Source organism: Jaculus jaculus, chromosome 17, assembly GCF_020740685.1.
Source record: "Jaculus jaculus isolate mJacJac1 chromosome 17, mJacJac1.mat.Y.cur, whole genome shotgun sequence".
In the NCBI taxonomy this organism is placed as follows: domain Eukaryota; kingdom Metazoa; phylum Chordata; class Mammalia; order Rodentia; family Dipodidae; genus Jaculus; species Jaculus jaculus.
This window is the reverse complement of record NC_059118.1, coordinates 6,301,753-6,324,417: the sequence shown is the minus strand read 5'-3', so window position 1 is coordinate 6,324,417 and position 22,665 is coordinate 6,301,753. Positions and strand designations below refer to the sequence as shown.

The following is a 22,665-nucleotide window of genomic DNA, read 5'->3' as shown; positions in this document are numbered from 1 at the left end:
TTCGTGCCGGTTCTTATTTTGGCTCTTCATGGCTGCCTTTGGATCCCATCTGGGCCACATCTGGAATGAAAGCAGGTGGTACAGGACCTCTGCTTCAGGGGTTCTCCTTGGGCATGAGACCCAAAACCCAGAAGAAGGAGGGCCAGAGGCAAAAGAAGGTGATGCAAAAGTGGGGTGCCCCGGAGTCTGGCCACTCTGGCTTTGAGGCCCAGCAGCGCTCCGGGGGTCCGCGCAGTCGTGCGGGTGCCCTGTGATCTCCGCTTTCTCCTGGGAATGCACGGCCGTGTCCTGTCCGCACCTCACGCTGTGAAGACAAGGATGGCTTGTATCAAGGACCTCACACAAACCAGGCACTCAGCACACAGGGGCTGTCGGGAACTGACAGCAGACAGGGAAGTGCATGTGTCACCTTGGAAGGAAGGGGTCAGCCCACCTCCTGCTGCGTTGGCAGCACCGTGGCCTTGCCCCCCCCACCAGGTCTCACAGCTGGATGGCCAGCACTACAGAAGCAGGCAAGGACGCCCAGAGGGACGGTCCTTTCAGACCGTCCAGGGGGGAAAGTTATCACATGGAAATAAAATAGAGACCCGCTGGATATCTTAAAATGACCCAGTCTTTTTGGGTTGGTTGGTTGTGGTTTTCTTGTTGTTGCTTTTTTTTTTTTTTTTTTTTTTAATTTTTCCTTGGAAATGTTTGGGTTCTAGGCAACTCCTTGTGCTTTTGATTTCTGTGTGGTCTGTGCCCGGCCTTTCCCCAACTCTGCACACTCCCTTTTATTCAGAACAGAAGGAAGCTGTGTTTGTTGACCCCCTCTTTCAGGGTGGGAAAGGAATGTAATGTGCGCATAGACTGCTCAGAATTTCCTGTATGGCACCCATTCCAAACCATGGGCCTGGGACGCATTCCAGAGATAGGAACCCGATTCTAGGGGAGAAGAAATGGTGCATTCATTTAAATGTTGGCTTCTGGGAAGAACTCTCCCCCCACCCACACACATACACACACACCCTCTCCTCTCCTGTTAAAAAGGTGTTTAGCTTTTTTTCCATAATGATGTAGTTGTGAATTTCACAGTATGGTCTCTTTAGGGTTGTAATGTGCTCTGACTTTCCCACTTGTGAAGACACAGCCTTAACTTGGGCAATTTCAATATTTGGTTTTATAACATAATGGCACTAATGTCCTCAGTGGTGCTTGGCATGGACATGTTTTGATGTTCCTCTGTGGATTCTGTTCTTGTAACAAGAAGCTTCCTTTGACACTCTGTCATGCCCTCCAAGACTCAGGGAACATTGTGGAAGTAGGGGCAGAAAGAAGGTAAGAGCGGGCGTGATGGCGCACGCCTTTAATCCCAGCACTCGGGAGGCAGAGGTAGGAGGATCGCTGTGAGTTCAAGGCCACCCTGAGACTCCATAGTTAACTCCAGGTCAGCCTGGACCAGAGGGAGACCTTACCTCGGAAAACCAAAAAAAAAATAAAAATAAAAAAGTAAGAGCTAGAGGACAGGAAGTTGTGCTGTGGACATGAAGTGGTCACTGCTTTCATAACCTGACAGCAGCTGTTGTATCTGTTCCGAAACGTACACTGTACTGGGCCCATCAACACTACGGTATGCATGACGAAGGCGCAAAAGAAAAACAACAACCAAGTTATCAAAATAGAAGACGGTCTAATTGTAAAGCAGGGGTCCAGTGGAAGAAGCATGAGGGAGTGGGGACAGATGAAGGTAGTGGGGGCTGGGGAGATGGCTCAGTGGTTAAAGACACTTGCTCGCAAAGCCTGACAGGCTGCGTTTGATTCCCAAGCACCCACATAAAGCCAGATGCGCAGTGGCACATGTGACTGGAGTTTGTTTGCAGAGGCAGGAGACCCTGGCACACCCATACTCAATCTCTCTGTGTTTGCCTTTCTCTCTGTCTCTCTCAAATAAATATTTTTTTAAAGATAGTGGAAAGGGATTATAATCAGAACATATTTGTGTACATGTGGAAAAACTGATTAGAAAAGAAAGAAAGAGAGGGAGAGAAAAAGAAACAGAAGAGGGAAGGAGGAAGCAAGGGAGGGAGGAAGGAATGAAAGAAGGTAGGTAGGTAGGTTGGCTCATTCATTTTGAGGGGAAATTATTGGTGCTTAGCTACATTACCAGTAGCACTGGTACATTGTTGGAGGAAACCAGAAATGAGTAGTTAAAATGGCAAAAACCTTTTATTCAGGACTATTGCAATAAAAGGAAAGAGACCGGGCTCCGTGTAGACCTCCGCTCAATTGTGAATGCGTCGTGGACAAGTGGGAGTCTGTGACTCCAAAGATCAGAGGAAAGGACAGTCGATAAAAAAAGTTCCTATAAGGAAAGATCAGATGTTGGGGGCCGGGCAGGGGTTTCTGGCCAAAATCTCCTAACAGGATTCTCAGTGACGACAGGCCAGAGTGATAAAGGCAGGAAGATGACGACCCCAATGGATATCAGAAGTGATCAGCTACAGCGGGCCTGGGACGCTTGCCACATTTAGCAGGTTTCTTCACTGAACTTGGATTTTACAGAGACATTCACAAATGGTCCTAGAAGGTTCAGGAACCTGAGCAGCAAAGGAAGTCTTTCGGTGATAAGAAGTTTCCCATGTGGTAGTGAAAGGCTGTCTTTCTGCCATGGAAACGAAAGGCAGACACCATGTCTTCACTTAGGGAGTAAAATGGCAAGAGACAAGTCACTGTGAGCTGCAAGCATTCCACCTCTGCTCTGGTCTTTATTCTGAGGTGTTGCTTAATGGTGCAGAGGTGTTGGGGCCCTGGGGGTGTGAGTCAGAGCGGAGACAAGGACAGAACCAAGCCCCCAAGTAGGGTGGCCAGCGACACTCAAAACACAGTTGAGGATGTGTCAGTACCGAGGCCAGAGGTGTGGCTGCAGCAGCGGGGGAGGGGAGGGGGTGGTCATGGATGGCTTCCAAAGACTTCTCACACCTTAATGCTAAACCAAGTTGGAACATGGTGAAAAGTCAGGTTCTGTGGCTGGTCTAGGAACATTTCGCTGGCGGGACATTGGGAGGATCAGGGAGTGTTAGAGAATGAGCAGAAGTTGCCCTCCCTCCCCACTGTGGCCTTCACTGTTGGCATACACTCAGCCAGTGGCTCTGTCATGTGCTCATTAAGTGAGTCTTTTGGGGCCACTGACGGGCCAAACCCTATGGGAAGCCTTTCCCCCTTCCCCCTGGACCTTTCACATCTTCAATTACAACACTTTCTTTCTAACTCCATTTCATACATGACTTCCTAAAAGAGACCTAAAGCCAAGGCTTGTCCTGTGGAGCTGCATTTCCTGAGCAGCAGGCGCTAACCAACGGAGCTAAGCAGCCAGACAGGAGCTGCTTTTACATGATTGTTTCTCTCATTATTACACAAAGAAAGGCTACTTAAGGTTCACATAAACAAAACCAAAAATGGGTCTGCGTATGCGTTTGCCCTTGAGCCAGGCTGTGTGGGAGAGAGGAAGGTTGGGGTTACAGGCTAACTCCTTCCTCACTCACCATTCACGATGAGACACTGCATGGAGTCTTAACCAGTCATAAGTTTTATTATATTTTAAGCTCTGGTGGTTTTTTGTTTGTTTTTTTTTCGAGGTAGGATCTCACTCTAGCCCAGGCTGACCTTTAATTCACTAGGTAGCCTCAGGGTGGCCTCGAACTCAGCGATCCTCCTACCTCAACCTCCCAAGTGCTGGGATTAAAAGCGTGGGCCACCATGCCTGGTTTTCATGTAACTTATGAGTACTTTTGTGTGTTTGTGCATGCGTGTCTGTGTGTGTATATGTGTGTGTGTGTTTTGGGGTTTTTCTGTTCATAGGTACACTTGTGTTTATATGTTTGTACATGTGTGAAGGCCAAAGATCAATGTCAGGTGTCTTCCTCACTTGACCACCTTAATTTTTTTTTTTTTTTTTTTTTGAGGTAGGGTCTCACTCTAGCTCAGGCTGACCTGGAAATAACTATGTAGTCTCAGGGTGGCCTCAAACTCTTGGCAATCCTCCTACCTCTGCCTCCCAAGTGCTGGGATTAAAGGCGTGCACCACCACGCCCAGCTGACCACCTTAATTTTCTTTTTAATTGTTTTCTCAATTTTTATTAACATTTTCCATGATTATAAAAAAAATCCCATGGTATTACCCTCCCTTCCCACCCACTTTCCCCTTTGAATCTCTATTCTCCGTTATATCCCCACCCCATCTCAATCAGTCTCTCTTTTATTTTGATGTCATGATCTTTTCCTCCTCTTATGATGGTCTTGTGTAGGTAGTGTCAGGCACTGTGAGGTCATGGATATCCAGGCCATTTTGTGTCTGGGGGGAGCACTTTGTAAGGAGTCCTACCCTTCCTTTGGCTCTTACATTCTTTCCACCACCTCTTTCTTCCACATTGTTCCCTGAGCCTTGGAAGGTGTGATTAAGATGTTACTCAGTACTCCGGTCACTTCTTTCCAGCACTATGATACCTTCTGAGTCATCCCAAGGTCACTGCCATCTGAAAAGAGAAGATTCTCTACCCAAAGTGAGAGTAGTGTTAATATAAGGGAATAAATATTAAGAGAAGTGCTTACTGGGCAGTTTGATAAGCATAGTATATACATTTAGCCAGACATCAGCAGATGTTACACCCCTAGGGCTCACGACTACCCCTGTTTTAAGTTTTCAGTATCAGGGATGTGTTTCTCTGTAGGGAGCGGGCCTCCAGTCCAACTGGAGGGCAGTTGGTTTCCACCATGACAGACATGCCACTATTGCACCCATTGGCTCATTTGGGCTGGCTGGCCAATCATAAGGCTTGCAGTGTCCACTGTTGAGTATCTTCACTGGTGGTATCTCTTTCTCCCATTGAACTGCATGTAGAATGGCTTCTCCCAGCTTTCTGTCAGCTGGTCTACATGGAGGAGGTTCTCAGCTCAGTTCCAGCAGGACTTCTCAGTGGCCTTGCAGAGCAAGTATGTGGAGTCTTCAGCAATAGGGTCTTACCATCTATTCCTGGGACCACCTTAATTTTTGAAACAGGGTCTCTCACTGATCCCAGAACTCTGCAATCCAGTGAGACTGGCTGGCCAGGCTGGCCCCAGAGCTGCTCCTGTCTCCGCCTCCCCAGCACTGCTGTGGCGGCCCGGCTTCTGGGTGGGCGCTTGTGCAATAGGTACTTTCCTGACAGAACCATCTCCCCAGTCTCCACTGACAGGAATTTTAAAAATGAGCTTCTAAGTAAGAAGTTCCCTTCCAGGCTCTAGAATGGCCCACGGGTCTGTTTTGCTGATATCTTGGCTCTTTGCTACGAGTTGGTAATCTGCATTAGTCATAATTTAATACCAGTCATTCCAACTGCCCAGCTGAAGCAGAGACGTGCACAGTGCAAGCCGAAGCGTGTCCCTCTCAGTCCTGACAGATCAGATTCAGACTGACCTGGTGTCTCGAGGCCCTGACAGCCGTCACCCCATCTCACACTCTTCACGGCTTCAGTCATCTCTCATGACCTGCACGGGAGGGCTTTCTGTAGACATGGCTGCCTCCTCACATCCCTGTCCTTCCTTCGTGCATTTATAACTCTTATCTCTATTTAAAAGACTCTTCTAAGAAGTTATGGGGCTTGAGAGATGGTTTAGTGGTTAAGGTGCTTTCCTGCAAAGCCAGTGGACCCAGGTTTGATTCCCCAGGACTCACGTGAGCCAGATGCACAGGGTGGCACATGCATCTGGAGTTTGTTTGTAGTGGCTAGAGGCCCTGATGTGCCCATTCTCTCTCTCTCCTCTCCCTCTCTACCTCTCTCTCAAGTAAATAAAATTAAATTATTATTTTTTTTAAAAAAGAGGGCTGGAAAGATGGCTTAACAGTTAAAGTACTTGCCAGCTAAGCCCAAGGAGCCATGTTTGACTTTCCAGGTCTACATAAGCCAGATGCACGAAGTGACACAGCGTGCAAGGGCACATGTGTGTACAAGGTGGCACACACATCTGGAATTGGATTGCAGTGGCCGGAGACCCTGGCGCACCAACTCCCTCTCTGTGTCTTGCTCTCACTCTTTCACATTTAAAAAAAAAAAAAAAAGCCAGTCTGTTGGGCTTGCCTCAAAAAAGACAGAATGAATGAATGAAAGAAGCCGGGCACAAAGAGGGCATCCTTTCCAGTGGCTCTGGCTGGACTCCCAGGAGGACTCTCCTGGACCCGAGCTGGGTCACATGGCCAGGCCTGGTAGTAGGCGGAAAGTTGGTGAAGTGAGAATAGCCCCGCCCCACCCCACCCCCACCAAAAAACCAGAAAAAACACAGAGACTTTTTACTAGAAGGTTAATAGGTTCTGGCAGGTGACAATGTCAGATGTCTGCTACATTGCCCACCTGTAACGGGTGCTGTGAAGGTGGCAGTTTCTGGACGAGCGCCCTTCCCAGGAAGGCGTGGGGGGAGCGGCTCCCCCTCTTTCAGGATTGAGGACTCATTCACTCTGGAAAGGCAGCTGCCGAGGTGTCCACTTTAAGACCCGTTCGCAGACCCCCTTCAATAAACACAGGATGAGAGGGAGAGCGGCGGGCTCGTTTGACGGGCGGCAGCTGCAACAACTACCCTTGTCGGGTTAAACGTTACCGGGAAATGTACGGCCCCGTGTCTGAGGGACATGATGGGGTTCGAAGCTCGAGAGCGCAGTAGAGTGGGGGAGAGCTGCCTCTAGAAATCCCAAGAACAGAGTAAACTCGGCAGCACAGGGGAGCCGGTATGAAGAAGGCGCTGCGGTTGCTAGCCTCATGGTCCGCCTCGGTGGTCCGTTTCATGAGCTGCTGGGGGAAGGGGTCACGTCTGGGGGTAGACAGCATGAGGGAAAGCACAAGGCATTGGAGGCATGGAGAGAGAGATCTAGAAGGGCTCTGGTCCTCCAAGGTCTCTGAGGGGAGCAGCTGTTCTGTTGCCACTCTGCTCTCAGATAGCACCCAAGGCCATCACTCAGGTGGCTCTGGGTTTCCCTGGCAACAGGGAGACTTGGTCTTGTTTTCCTGCCTGGCCCTGGTCACCAGGCATCAGGGACTTCTTAAAGTGACCACGTTTTTTGACACTTCTCTAAGCCAGGTGATGGCGGAGGGAGTGTCCATGGCCCTGCGGGGAGGAAGAGGAGGATGTGCGCATAATGGCGGGCGGGGTCTTTATCTTGCCGGGGCTGAGGTGACACCAGGTCCAAAGCATCGGCTTTGGAGCACAGCCAAGAAAGCAGCCTTTCCTCGGGGTCACACTCTTCCCTCCACTGGACACACGGGACTATGGGTAAGGCCCGTGCCCACCGTCCAGCGATCCTCAGCCCACCTCATGAGTCTGGTCCCACCCAGGCCTCCTTATAGAAATGGGAAAAGCTGAGTCATAGAATCATTTAATCTGCCTTTTCTATCTGGAGGGGTTGTGCCCTCATCCAACCACCTGGTTGGAGGAAAGCAGCTGCTGGGACCAGCGGACATGTCTATATTACCAGGGCTAAGGAAGCGAGACGGTGGTCCCTCTGCTAGACCTGGGCTGGGCTGGGCTGGGCTTTGGGACAATGGCAGCGGGTCATGGCATCGTAGGGTAACCAGTAAGGGTGGACGTGCGGGGTCTGCTGGCCTTACACAGTCCGCAGTCCAACTCGGGGCTCCTTTCTGGGGGCAGCACACAGCGTAAGGAACGCAGGGTCAGATGCAGGCCAGGCAGGTGCGGGCTCTGGAACAGGGCCCACCAGAGAGCTGGCATAACTCCAAGGGGCAGGAAGGAGGGAGGGAGGAATGAAGGCGCCTCCTCTTCTCACCTTGGGAGCATTGTTCTAAGAAAACAGCCCCCAGCAGGGCTCATGGGGACACCCACCCCTCCCTTCCCCTTCCGCATAAGCAGCCAATTTTTTTTAGAGCCATTGAGTACAATTATTTCCTGAAATTTTCCTAGTTTTGCTTTTATATGACAGTTTATATCACTAAAATCTTTCATAGTAAGTACATCTCTCAGTTGTTAGATGCCAGGGTTGGGAGAGGGAGAACTAAACAAAACACAGGGAAAGAAAGAAAGAGAGAGAGAGAAAGGAAGGAAGGAAGGTAGATAGATTTTTATAGCATTCGGCCCCGAGTGTATGACCACAGCACCCTGAATACACCAGTCTTCATCTTATTTCCAAAGCTGAGCATGCTCGGCCTGGTTGGTGCTTGGATGGAAGAATCCAAGAGAAGCCCTTGCCCCTTACCAGGCGCTCAAGAGACCAGTGATAACCAGAGCTTTCCTGCGAGCGGTAAACACAGAGGGTGTCTTTACTAGGCACTGCCCTGAGTACTTATGACTCACTTAATTCTCACAGTCAACTTGCAAGATGTGGCTGCTTTTCCTCGTCTGACAGACAAAGGAAACTGAGGCTCAGAGATAGATCATAATTTACCCCAGTCCCATATTATTTCTAGTTAAGCCAGCCTTCCTGCCCAGGCAAGCTGGCTCCCGAGCTCACGCAGTCTGATTGGTTGGTAGGCTTTACCTAAGTGGGTCATGTTGAGAATTAACGGGGACCAAGAGGACAGCAGAGAGGCAGGTCAGGAAGCTGCTGCGCTCTTCCAGGGGTGAAATGATGAAGGCCTCCACCTGGGTAGGCGAAGGGCGAGGAGCTGCTGAGGATGGAGTTAAGGGGTGCTAAGGGTGCGTGTTTAGTCTAGGAGATAGGTTAGGCAGCGAGCCCCATTTACATACACCAGGAGGGGGGTACCTAGGAAATTTCTAGAGGCTATGTCCATCTCCCAGGTAGGCGAGCCGGCTGAAAGGTAGAGAGAGACTGAAGGCATCCCTCAGTCAAACACACATTCCTTTGGGCGTTTCCCGTGCCCAAGGAGCCAGTCACCTCTGCTGGAAAGGTTGCAGAAGCCAGGAAGAGGCTAGCTTTGATCCTGCCCCTGTAGAGCAGGGATGCAGTGACAGGAGGGGAGACGGCGGAGGAAGGATATCAGTGAAATGAAGAGTTGGCTGTGGAAGAAGCCGGGGCAGGTGGACAGGTGATGGGTATACTGGTTCGATTCCCCAGGACCCACAAGGGGGCGCATGCATCTGGATTTTGTTTGCAGTGGCTAAGGGTCCTGGTGCACCCATTCTCCTCCCCCCCACTCTGTGTGTGTGTGTGTGTGTCAAATAAAATTGAGAGGGGTAGAAATGTTAGGAGAAAATGATTGGAAATTTCAGAATGACTTGAAGACTTCCTTATAAGTCTGATAAAAGGGAAAATCGTAGTCATGGATTGTGGTGTGTGCCTGGATCCCCAGCACTCGGCGTGGTGGCAGTAGGGACATCAAGAGTTACAGGGAGCGCTGGAGAGATGACTTAGAAGTTAAGGCGTTGGCCTGCAAAGCCAAAGGATCCCAGTTCAATTCTCCAGGACCCATGTAAGCCAGATGCACAAGGGGGCGCATGCGTCTGGAGTTGGTTTGCAGTGGCTGGAGGCACTGGCGTGCCCATTCTCATCTCGTTCTCTCTCTCTCATAATAAAAAAAAGAAAAGAAAAAAATTTAAAAAGATTTACAGGTATTTCTCTACTATTTAGTGAATTCAAAGTCATCTTAGGCTATGTGAGATCCTGCCTTGGAAGGGGTGAAAGTGGGGAGATTTCTCAGTGGTTAAAGGCACTTTCCTGTGACGCCTGCAGCCAGGGTTCAACTCCCCAGTGCCCACATAAAGCCACATACACAAAGTGGCACATGTGTCTGGAGTTTGTAGCAGCAAGAGGCCCTGGTGCACTGGTTCTCATTCCCATTCTCTCTTTCTCCCCCACTTACAAATAAATTTTAAAGACGTCTTAAAAAAAAATAAATACCAACAAAGAGGCTAGGGAGATGGCTCAGTGGGCAGAGCACTTCACTTGCCATAGAAGCAGGAGTACCTGAGTTCAGATCCCGTCTCCACGTGAAGTCAGGAAGAAATCCTGCTCACGACAAGACAGGAGAGGGAGACCTCCCAGAACCTTGGGGGCCACTTAGCCTGATGAAGGGAAGGAGGAAGACGGAGAGAGGGAGGGGGGAAAGCATGGGGGATAGAGTACATTTCTCTATGAAATGTTTTAGACTAATGTTCAAAGTTGCTTCCCCTTTTGTCCTCCAAATAGTCCCTTAAAACTCACATGACAGGAAGATGTATGCCCCGAGCCATCTTTAACATCCAGACATGTTTGTGAATACTAGGGCCACCAGGAGATGTCGCATGCAAGTCTTATCAGTGGTGTCATTTAAAGGGATACCAAGGGGGACGCTGGGGAGATAGCTTAGTGGTTAAAGTGCTTGCCTGCAAAGCCAAAGGACCCAGGTTTGACTCCCCAGGGCCCATATAAGCCAGATTCACAAGGGGGTACACGCATCTGGAGTTCACTTGCAGTGGCTGGAGGCCCTGGGGTGCCCATTCTCTCTCTCTCTCTCTCTCTCTCTCTCTCTCTCTCTCTCCTTGCCTATTTCTGTATCTGTATCTCAAATAAATAAATTAAAGGGGTACAAAGGAAGCATGGGGAGAAACAAGGTCTTGGGGGGGGGCAGATGGCCAGGTGTCACCATTCCACTGGTGAAGGGACACGTTTATGGCTTCTTTTCATGTGGGCCTCCTCTGGTTTTGAGGTGGGTGGGTATGTCCCATCTTGTTGATCACATAGGCCAGGAGTGGATGTGGGCCACGTGGATTTCTTGTAAGCGATAAAACACTGTTTGCTATTGCCTGGTGTTGTTTGGCTTCATAAGCTTGGAGTGGAAAAGCATAACCGTGTGCTGGGAAGGCTTTCGAGGCAGGCTTCACAAAGACTGTTTATTGTACTCCAGCTACCAATGACATGACCACCATCAAACATTACTAGGAAAACACAGACAGAAGAAAGGAAAAACTCCATCGTCTGACAATCGCTGAGAACATTTTGGCATTATTTCTTGTCAGTCTCTCCCCAGTTATAATCTTTCAAATTTGTTTTGTGTAACCACGCTTAAGCCAGACCTGCATGAAATAGCCGGCTTCTCTGAGCAAGTGTTGTTAACACCTGTCTATTAAACTACAGATTTTAGTTTCTGTGTTAACCAGAACTCAGTCACCAGTTTATAAGCAAATCAAGACACTCTTGGGTGATAGCAGGGAGAGAGATGTAGACAACAGCAGTAACCTCCAAAACCAGCCACTTTAGTTCACTTGTATGTGTGGCGTGATGTGTGTCGCATGCACATGTGAATACACTTGCAATACCCCATGCACTGGCCTGCTTACCTGCAGATTTGAGGTAGGGTCTCACTCTGGCCCAGGCTGACCTGGAATTCACTATGTAGTCTCAGGGTGGCCTTGAACTCATGGCGATCCTCCTACCTCTGCCTCCTGAGTGCTGGGATTAAAGGCACGTGTCACCATGCCCAGCCAGCTCTTCCGCCCATTTTTATTTGGTCCCAGAGCCCGCTATTCTTCCATGAGCTGGGCAATTCCTTGGTCTCTGCTCCTCTTTGCAGGACCAGAGTTATAGCCACACGCAGCCATGTATAGCTGTTTATGTGGGTGTCAAAGATTCGAATGTGCCTGGCTTCAGGCCCTCTTGGGCCTTCTTGCTTGCTTAGGAAGTTCATTTAACCACTGAGCCATCTCTCTAGCCAAACAGCTGCCTCTCAAGCCCTGGTCCAGAACAAGTGAGTGCTGAGGAGGGAAGGGAAGTTCTGAAGCCATCCTTCCCTTTCCCACCTCGCCTAATGCTGAGAGAGGTCACCCAGCCCAGGAGCGATTAGGAAATTGGAGTGGCTCAGTGCTCCCCAAAAGTACCTGTTGGTCCTTAGAACTACCCTTATATTTGGGGAAAGGGAAGGGTTGTTATTGCTTTGTTTTTTTGTTTTTCTTCTCGTCTTTTTTTGTTTGTTTGTTTTTTGGAGGTACGATTTAACTCTAATTCAGGCTGACCTGACCTGAAACTCATTCATTCTGTAGCCCGGGCTGGCCTCTAACTCACCGTGATTCTCCTACCTCAACCTTCCAGATGCTAGAATGAAAGGTGTAAACTACCATATCCAGCACTACCCTTATTTTTTTAATATTTCATTTATTTATTTAAGACAGAAAGAGAATGGGCACACCAGGACTTCTAGCCAATGCAAACGAACGCCACACGTATGCGCCACCATGTGCGTCTGGCATACGTGGGACCCAGAGAATTGAACCTGGGTCCTTAGGCTTCCCAGACAAGCACCTTAACCGCTAAGCCATCTCTCCAGCCCAGCACTGCCCTTATTTTACAAGAAGGGAAAGCATGGGTCTCTGTGCCATTCCCTGCCTCCACACCGCTTACCGACTCCCGCAGCCCTGTTGGTTCCTTCTGGACAGAGAGCGGGTCACGTGGCGGGAGTTGTAGCGGCTGTTAGCTTGTTAGTTAGTTGTAAGAAGAGTTGTATGATCCCAAGATGAAAATAGGTTCTGGGAAGGCGATTTTTTCAGACTGCTTCCTGTCTCCAAGGCACGAACAGACTGTTCACTTGCAGAGACGCATGCTGTCAGCCAGGACGTAGTCACGTCTTTCTTTTTTTTTTTTTTGTCTGCTTCTGGCTAAATTATTTGGGTATGGCATAAAGATTAAAACACATACACACTCAAAGTAACAATGAGACAGTTTGACTAATCGCTCATAATAAATGCAAAACTACAAGCTGATTGTAATGCCTTTCCCTCCACTTGGCATACTCCCTGTTCCTTTTGTGCTTTTCTTTGTTGTTGTTATTTTCTTTCTTTCTTTCTTTTTCTTTTTTTTTTTTTGAGATAGGGTCTCTCTCTAGCTCAGGCTGACCTGGAATTCACTATGTAGTCTCAGAGTGGCCTCGAACTCACGGCGATCCTCCTACCTCTGCCTCCTGAGTGCTGGGAATAAAGGCGTGTGCTACCATGCCCGGTTTTCTTTTGTTTTTAATACTTTTATTTATTTGCAAGAAGAGGGAGACACACAGAGGGAGAAGGGGTGTGCCAGGGCCTCTAGCCACTGCAACTGAACTCCAGCTGCATGCACCACTTTGTGCAACTGGCTTCATGTGGATCCTGGGGAATCGAACCTGTGCTCTTAGGCTTTGCAGGCAAGTGCCTTAACTGCTGAGCCACCTCTCCAGTCCCTTCATGCTTCTTCACGAAGCCTAAATTGTTCTGAGTCTTGTCTTCACCATGACTCACGGGGAAACCACACACTTGGAATAAGAGGCTCTTGGGTGCGAATCCTGACACCAACAAGTACAGGTTGCATCTTCTCAGGAGAGACAGAAGCCGTGGCTCCAGCACCATGTGCTGCCATGAGGGTGACGTCGTGCTCCTTAGAGGGTGGGCTTTCCATCAACTGGACAGCAACCAGTATCTTTTCCCATCATTCACCGAGGCTTGGCCCAATGGCCTGTTGGCCCAATGGCCTGGTTCACCATGTGAGTCCTGAAACGAGACCGCCAGTGCTCTGTGACATGCACTCAAGGATTCATGAGGAAAGTGAAGGCAGCCAGCCTGGGTACGGGGGAGATGGTTCAGTGGGTAAAGTGCTTGGCCCACAAGCACAAGGACCTCAGTTCAAATCCCCGGCACCCCATGTAAAAGCCAGATGTTGCAGCATCTCCGTGCTGGGGAGGCAAGACAGGAAGATTCCGAGGTCTCACTAGCTAGTCTAACTGAATCAGTGAGCACCAGGTTCAGTGAGAGACAGTATCTTAAAAAATAATAGTAATAATAGGGTGGCGACTGCCTTGAAAAACAAAACAAATTAACAAAACAAAATCTGTTCTGGTTTGTGTGTGGTATGTGGTATGGCCACCTCTAAATACCTCCCAGGAGCTGGAGGGATTGGCTTAGCAGTTAAGGCGCTTGCCTGCAAAGCCTGAGGACCCAGGTTTGATTCCCCAGGACCCATGTAAACCAGATGCACAAGGTGGTGCATGCATCTGAAGTTTGTTTGCAGTGGCTGGAGGCCCTGGTGTACCCATTCTCTTTGTCTCTCTCTCTCACTAATAAGTAAATCTAAATAAATAAATAAATACCTCTCAAAAAAAATAATAATAGGGTGGCAAGCAACCCAATGTTGACTGTTGGCCTCTACACCACACACACACACACACACACACACACACACACAACCAGCCCAGGGATTTATGATTCTAAACCTCATCTTTAAAGAGTGAGGGTCTTAAATTCACATGGTGAGAAGGCCCTTTACCCAGACCTGGCTAGAACTCAACTATGTCTGCTGAATTACTCAAAAAAATTAAAAAAAAAAAAAAAAAAACTTTTCAGAATTCCTGTCTGAATGCATTTGGTTTTGCCACTACCAAGAAAGTACCCCTAAAATTTTAGCAAAGGTTTCATGATCTCTGGGGAAGAAAGGTGCTGTACGCATCTCTCGAAAGCGCACAAAAACGACACAAGTGCTGAAGCTGCTTTTGAGGCAAGATGAGAGCCGCCAGTTACCACGCACTTCAGCCTCCTCTCACGGAACCCTCAGCTTGGTCCCTGGCCCGTGGCCTCCGCTCAAAGCTCGGCTAACCCACCCCGCGCTGGTATGCGGTGGGACTGCCCGAGCTGCATTCCCGGGCAAAATGCTCCTGCCCTTCGCGCTGTCAGCCTTCTGCCCCAAGGTGTGTTTTCCATCTGTGCCAGAGTGTGCCTGTTCATTTCTCACTTGTGGCAGCTTGTCCTAAGCCCTGGGTAAACACAAGGGTTTCATCGCTCCCTCTGGTGCCAGAGTCCAGGACAGGCTGGGGTACACAGTTAACTTGGGTCTTAAGAAGATGGGCCTTGACCTGCTCAGTGAGAACACGTGTTCCCCATGCCTCACCCCCTGCTGTGTCTGTAATGGAAGCCCTCAGCCCTGTGCTTCGGTGGTCCAGACCCCCACCCCCACCCCTGCATCAGCCTCTAACAAACAGCGACGTTTGCGCCCATTTAGTTTAGAAAATGTGGTTACTTTATTGTGTGGGTTTGTGTACATGTGGGGTGTGCATGTGTGTGTTCGCACGTGTGTGGGCACACATGTGTGCATGGGTGAAAATGGAGGCCAGCAGTCAACGTCAGGTGGAACCCAGATTTATATTGGGTGCTGGGATCTGAACGCAGGTCCTCACGTTTATGCAGCGAGCACTTCACCACTGAGCCATCTCCTCACCCCTCTTTTTTTCTTTTCTTTTTTTTTTTTTTTTTTTCGAGGTAGGGTCTCACTCTAGTCCAGGTTGACCTGGAATTCACTATGTTGTCTCAGGGTGGCCTCAAACTCACAGCGTTCCTCCTACCTCTGCCTCCCAAGTGCTGAGATTAAAGGCATGCACCACCACGCCAAGCCCTCATATTTTATTTTATTTTAAATTATTTTTATTTATTTGAAAGAGAGAGAAAGAAAGATGTGCCAGGACCTCTTGCTACTTCCAACAAACTCCAGGCGCATGTGCCACTTTGCGCATCTGGCTTTTCACAGATACTTGGGAATTGAGCCAAGGCCAGCAGGCTATGCAAGCGTGTGCCGTTAACCACTGAGCCATCTCCCCAGCCCCTCGGAGTTTAGTTTTCACCTGAGAAGTTGATCATTACCATAATGAGCAGGGGGTGTCCCAGAACCTAGCTTCAAAATGACACTCTCTCAGTACCTGTGGTGGAAAAGTGCCTCCCGGAGTGCCAAGTTTGGTTTGTGCCTGAAAGCGCATTTGTTTCGAAGTAACGCTTGATGGGTGGTGGGAAGTCTTCATCTGTTGGACTCAGGAATGCTTATGGCCGTGACCTTGAGGATGGTGCAATTAATGAGCAAGAAATTACTGCTGGCCTAAAGTCAGAGGGATTTGTACAACCTGTGGGCTTGGGCTCCAGGGACCCCTCGTCTTCTTGTCAGAGCAGGGTCCCTGGAGTCAGGGTGCCGGGGGGCAGCGCACGGCCCAGGATCTCCGCGCTTGGCCACAGTGCTCTGTTTCTCTTTCCAGCCTCGCAGTGCAACGTCAGCTTGAAGAAGCAGAGAAGCCGCAGCATCCTTAGCTCCTTCTTCTGCTGCTTCCGGGGTTACAATGTGGAGCCCCCTGCGCCCAGCAGCCCCAGTGCGCGCCCGCCGCTGGTGGAGGAGAACGGCGGGCTTCAGAAGGTCAGTGTGGGGGCGGGGCACGCCGCGGACTCCGGGAAACTGCAGTGGGGGGCACCTCTGTCCGGGCTGGGGAGATGGCTCAGTGGATCAAGGGCTGTCCACACGAGCCTGAGTGTCTGAGTTCAGATCCCCTGGACCCGTGTGAAGCTGAGCACCTTAGGCGAGGGCTGCATTCCCAGCATGCCACTGGCTAAATGCAAGGCAGAGACAGGAGAATCCCTCAGAAGCTCAGGGGCCAGCAGCAGAGAACAAGGTGGAAGGCGAGGAACCATATACCCAAGGCTGTGTCCTCTGACCCCCCCACTCAGGCCTGCGCCCACACTCTCAAATGCCAGAGTAGGTGATAGTGCAGGTGTATCCATTTACTTAAAGATGGGTAATTGCAAACAAAATTAATCTTTGATAAAGAATACGTCAGGGAGCTGAGAAGTCGGCTCAGCAGTTAGAGTAGCTTGGAAGAGGGTATTTCAGGCAGTCCTACTTAGCAAGTAAAGAACATGTATGATGGGAGCTGGAAGACTCACTTCACATTTCTGTAACTTCATCTCTTGGAAATTCAGTGTGTGACGTAGGGAACGAAAGCAGAAAATCAGAGGTTGCAGAAAGCTCAACACTAAAAGTAGACTTAGAGCACATTTGCCAAGGTTCTGGGAACATTGTGGATCGAGAGGTGAAACATTCTAAGAGCCACAGGAGGTGAAGTAATCCCCTAACATATTGTCTCCCCGCCACCCGCCCCCCCCCCCACCGTCCCCAGTGACTGACTGATGCCTTCATGCCAGTAAACCCACTTAGGAGGGAGGGTCCTTGGTGGAATGGGGCTGGGTAGAAGGGATGTAAGAGGATAGCCCGAGGGGGGATATGTCAAACAGGCAATTTGTTCATAGAGTAAAGTTCATAATTCATTGAAAGAAAGAACTAATAGCAAATACAGAAATGCAGAGACAAAGAGCTGTAGACATGGAGACCCGACAGGCACAGCTGAGTGTGATTACCCGTGTCATAACAAGCAGTGCGCATTTAGCAACGACACTCGTGGAAGGGCTGAGGATGTACAGCTCGGTGGTGGACGCCTGCCCAGCTCGCATGTGTGGGGCTGTCGTGATAGGCCAGAACCCAGAATCCATGCACATGCTGTCTAACAGATATGTCTGAAACGAAGTGAGTCAGAACAGCGAAAAGTACAGCGATAGGCAGAGACATCCTCACAGAGTAAGCGAAGAGGAGGCAGGTTACAGCATTAGCCTTAGACAAAACAGGATTCATTATGAAAGTGGAGGACCAAAACCTCCCACTTAACATGAGCAGAGGACACAAACGTGTAATTCACACAATAAGACACAGAGTTGGTCAAACATAGGAGGAAATATCAAAACATATTGTGGTGGTTTGAGGGCTGGAGAGATGGCTTGGCAGTTAAGGCGCTTGCCTGCGAAGCCTAAGGACCCATGTTCGACTCTCCAGGTCCCACGTAAGCCAGACACGCAAAGGTGAGACAAGCGCAAGGTGGTAAATGCCCACTAGGTGGCACAAGCGTCTGGAGTTCGATTGCAGGGGCTGAGGCCCTGGCGTGCCAATTCTTTCCCTCTCTCTCTCTGTCTCTCTCACACACACAAAATAAATAAATATGTTATGGTGGTTTGAGATATGTCCCCCATGGCCTCATGTCTTTGTGATGAAGCCTCATACTTGATCCCCAGCTGGCGAGACCTCTGGGAGGTGGAGCCTTGCTGGAGGAGGTGTGTCGCTGGGGTGGACCTTGAAATCTACTAGCCCAGCTCCAAGCCCAGGACTTAGACTGCCTCCATCCAGATGTGTGACAAGGTGTGAGCCAGCTGAGGACGGGATGCCCAGCCTCTGCTTCGGCCATGCTTTCTCCACCACAGGAAGCTTCTTCTGAATACCGCAAGCCTCCAAGAAACCCTCTGCCTTCACAGGCTGCTTCTGGTCAGGTGTTTTGTCTTAGCAAGGAGCAGGCTACTACACACATATGAGAAAATTCAAACCATGAAAAGTGTTTGTCATGGTCAGTGATCCAAGAAATGCAAAATAAAACTACAAGATGCCCTTTTCTATCAAGTATTTTTAAATAATTTAGTTATTTATATATTTATTTATTTGCAAGCAGAGAGAAATAGAGAGAAGAAAGACAGACAAAGAGAAAGGGGCATGCCAGGGCCTCCAGCCACTGCAAACAAACTCCAGATCCACGTGCCGCTTTGCGCAACTGGCTTTATGTGGGTACTGGGGAATTGAACTCAGGTCATTAGGCTTTGCAGGCAAATGCCTTAGCTGCTTAGCCATCTCTCGAGCCCCTCAAGTTTTTAAAGATAATGCATGTGGTGTGGGGAGAAGATAGAGGCTGTCAGGTGGTGGTAAGTAGTTTAAAGAGGGTGTTAATTGATTACATGTTTCTAGAGGAACATTTGGTGATATGACTTAAAATATTCCTATTTGGGGCATGGGGAGACGGCTCATCAGTTAAAGGTGCCTGCAAGTCTGCTGCCCTATAAGTTCAATTCCCCAGCATTCACGTAAAGCAGGATGCAAAGTGTACATGAGTCTTTGATCCCAAAACACCCACATCAATAGGGGAGGTGGAACCCTGAAATGTGGAAGCTTTCTGACCAGCCAAACTGGTGCACACAGAGCAGCAGAAACAAAGCAACAAGGCTCAAAATAGTGGAAGAAAAGGACAAACACCCCGAGGTTGTCCTCAGGTCTCCACAAATGCATATTGTTTTTAAAATGTCTATTTCATTTTGCAGCATATTTCATAATTAAAATGTGCAAAGATTAAACCATAATATTCCATCTATTATCTTTCATTCATTATCTTCTACCTATTATATTAGATAATAGACAATTGGTTAAAAGAACTATAGCACAGCCACACAATCAAATGATGTGCTATTATTAAAAAATGACACATCCAGGGGCTGAGGAGATGGCTCAGTGGGTATAACATTTTCCATGAAAGGAGTATGCTTACAAAGCTTGCTGGTCCTCATTCAATTCCATGACACCCATGTAAAGCCAGACACAAAAAAAAAAATGAGGACTGGAAAGATGGCTTAGCAGTTAGGTACTTGCCTGTAAAGCCAAGAACCCAGGTTCTATTTCCCAGGACCACTTAAGCCAGATGCACAAGAGGGCACACACGTCTGGAGTTCGTTTGCAGTGGCTAGAGGCCCTAGCATGTATGTATATATATATATATGAAGAAATGTTCACAACATAAATACCACAGGTGAGTGTAGCAGTTGCCTTTTTGTTGCTGTGACAAAACATCCAACCAAAAAAGCTGGCTATGGAAGGAAAGGATTTATCTGGGCTACGGTCTCCAGAGGAAATTTCATCATTTCTGAGAAAGCACAGTAGGGGCACAGACAGCATCACATCTTGTCACATCAGCTGGAAAGTAGCAGCAAGATGGAGCTAGCTCTGAACACACAGTGGGCTGGACTAATAAACCTCAAGGTCCACTGCAGTGACACACCTCCTCCATCAAGGCTCCACCTCCCAAAGGCCCCACCAGTCACACACCTCCTCCAGCAAGGCTCCGCCTCCCAAAGGCCCCACCAGTCACACACCTCCTCCAGCAAGGCTCCGCCTCCCAAAGGCCCCACCAGTCACACACCTCCTCCAGCAAGGCTCCGCCTCCCAAAGGCCCCACCAGTCACACACGTCCTCCAGCAAGGCTCCACCTCCCAAAGGCCCCACCAGTCACACACCTCCTCCAGCAAGACTCCTCCTCCCAAAGGCCCCACCAGCTGGGGAGTAAGTATGAGGCTTGATCACAAACACATGAGGCCATGAGAGACATTTCATTTTCAAACCACCACAGTGAGTGTGTTCACAAGTATGTGTATCAGCCAGGCGTGGTGGCACACACCTTTAATCCCAGCACTCAGGAGGCAGAGGTGGGAGGATCACTGTGAGTTCGAGGCCACTCTGATTCTACATAGTAAATTCCAGATCAGCCTGGACTAGAGTGAGAGCCTACCTTGAAAAACAAAAACATTAAGAAGAAAGAAAGAAAGAGAGAGAGAGAGAGAGAGAGAGAGAGAGAAAGAAAGAAAGAAAGAAAGAGGGAAAGAAGTATGTGTATCACCACTCGCTTTCACATACAGGTGTTTATAAGACTAGAAGGAACCTATGACAAGCTAGAAGAGGTGACGTTATATACAGGATTTTTTCCTTAACACAGTACTTCCCCTTCGCCCATCTTCCTTAAAATAGCTTAAAATACTTCAACGGTTTAAAAGTAAATTTATTCTGAAAGTACATCCAGTTGAGAGCGGGGAGCTCGGGGGTGGACTGTCTGCATGCAGGGTTCTGACCACTGGGAGTCCCTTCTCTGCATGAGCCAAAGTGGGCCCGCGGGCGGAAGCTGCACAGTGCATGATGATGCGCAGATCTCCTGTCGCCAAGGTGAGGGCAGGCGCTGGATTCGTTCCTGGTATTCAGTGGGAAGCAAGGAACTACCAGCCATGGAAAATGCTGGTCTCTCCCCGAGTCCTAGGGCAGACTTGAAAGGTCAGCCATCCGTGAGGGCCCGTGGATCCTGCAGGAGAGGACTTGCCCTGTCCGCTTCCTGCGGGGGAGCCTGGGAGAGGCTGCGCTGGCGAAGCCGTGGAGCGGCCGTCTTTCTTGTCCCTTTGTGGTCTGTCCTCGTGGCCTCTGCTGACCCACGGAGACCATCACTGGGCTTTATCTTCATCTGCCACTTGCCAGAGGACAGAATAGAACACACAACACCTATGCAGCCCGGCTGAGAAAGTCCAAGCTGGAAAATTAGAACTGGGGCTCCCTGGTGGGAGGTGGGGGATGCAGAAGGGGTGAAGGGAGCTTCCGCAAGCAGCTTGGGACGGCCCTTCTGACCAGAAGTAGCTTGTGGAACTGGAAAATCTCATAGCTTGGAATATAAAAACTCAGTAAACAAGTGAGGGGGAGAAGAAGAAAGTGAGAGAATTGCCACTTCTGAGAACTGAATTAATGTGCTGGAAAAGTTAAGTGGAAGAAAGATCTTAGAATTCAGACCAGAAACACAAAGATGGAAATCATGAGGGAGGCGAAGAGATGTGGAGGAGAACTAACGCAAATAGCAGGAGTTTCAGATGGAGAAAAAGTAAAAGCAGGATTTTTTTTTTCCCCCCTTGAGCTGAAAAAGACAGCATGCACCTGCAAATTGAAAGACTTCATCAGTTCTACCACAGGGGCAGGGAGGCAGGAGAGGAGCCCAGTTCTGCATACATCCTGCTGGAATTTGAAAAGAAAGCAACTAGAAGCTCTTACAAGCTAGCAGAACAAAAACAATTTTTCAGAGAAAACAATTATATTAGTAGCAGACTTATCAACACAGGAAAAGACAGAAAATTGTGGAGAATATTTACAGATTATTGAGAGGAAAAAAAAAACAAAGCAAAAATGTTGTATATTTAAAAGCTAGCCTTAAAGTTTGGCGTGGTGGCACATGCTTTTAAACTCAGCACTTGTAAGGGAGACATAGGAGGAGATCAAGGCCACCCTGAAACTCCATAGTGAATTCCAGGTCAGAGAGTGAGACCCTACCTTGAAGAAAAACAAAAAAAAAAATCTAACCTTTCCTAAAACCCAAAAAGGATATATTCAGACATACAATGGTTCAGAGAAGAGGCAAAGAAAAAAAAAATCAATGGGTGTGATTGATACCCAGTGATGATAAAATTATGGAAATGAGGCTGAAGAGATGGTTCAGGGTGCTTGCTTGCAAAGCCTAATGACCCGGGTTCAATTCCCCAGTACCCAAGTAAAGCCAGATGCACAAAGTGGTGCATGCATCTGGAATTTGTTTGCAGTGGCTAGACACCTTTGGTGCATCCATTAATGCTCTCTTCTTTCTTTCTCTGCTTGCAGATAAATAAATAGTTTTTAAAAGAAATTAAAATTATGGACATGGAATAAGGTTATAAAGAGACCCCTATGGGTGGGGGGGGGACAAACTCTCTTGGCTGGCTCATGGACTTTCAGCTCCTGGGGAAGCCATCACTCATCTCAGCCCAGCCGGTCTGAGACAAGGGGAGACCCCCCACACACACCCTGACTCCCACATGGGCTCTCCACATGCCAGGAGCTCTCTGCACTTTCTTGTCTTTCCTTCTCTTAATCTAATAAAGTCTCTATAAACCTTAAAAAGGTGGAAATGTAGGAACAGTTCTTACTTGGGAATAGACCTGTGACAATGAGTGCAATTGAAAGACGGGTCCTGAAAATTGCTGGAAGGAGAAAGGAGAAATAAAAAGAAATGTGGATGAGCTCTCAAAATTAAGAAAAAGAGCCAGGTGTTGGTGGCACTCGCTCCTAATGCCCTCACTCAGGAGGCAGAGGTAAAAGGATTGCTGTGAGTCCAAGGCCAGCCTGGGACTACAGAGTTGAGTTCCAGGTCACCCTTGGGCTAGAGTAAGACCTCACTTTGGGGGTTGGGGGGGAATTAAAAAGGAAAATGTAAGAGAGTAAATAACACATACAGAATCATAGAATTAAAGAAAAAGTTAGCAAACAGATTCTCCTAACAGAAAACCAAGTGTACATCAAATTAGTATGAC

At 48.7% G+C, this 22,665-nt stretch overlaps 1 protein-coding gene across 2 annotated transcripts in view; it reads left to right on the top strand.

Moving 5' to 3' along the window:
• Positions 1–22,665, top strand: part of Ctdspl (CTD small phosphatase like) — a 157,755-nt gene that overhangs the window by 97,346 nt on the left and 37,744 nt on the right. For both annotated transcript variants that reach the window (XM_045136506.1, XM_045136508.1), the window contains exon 2: positions 15,924–16,078. In XM_045136506.1, the coding sequence (XP_044992441.1) occupies positions 15,924–16,078 (155 nt within the window). The remainder of the gene's footprint in view (positions 1–15,923; positions 16,079–22,665) is intronic.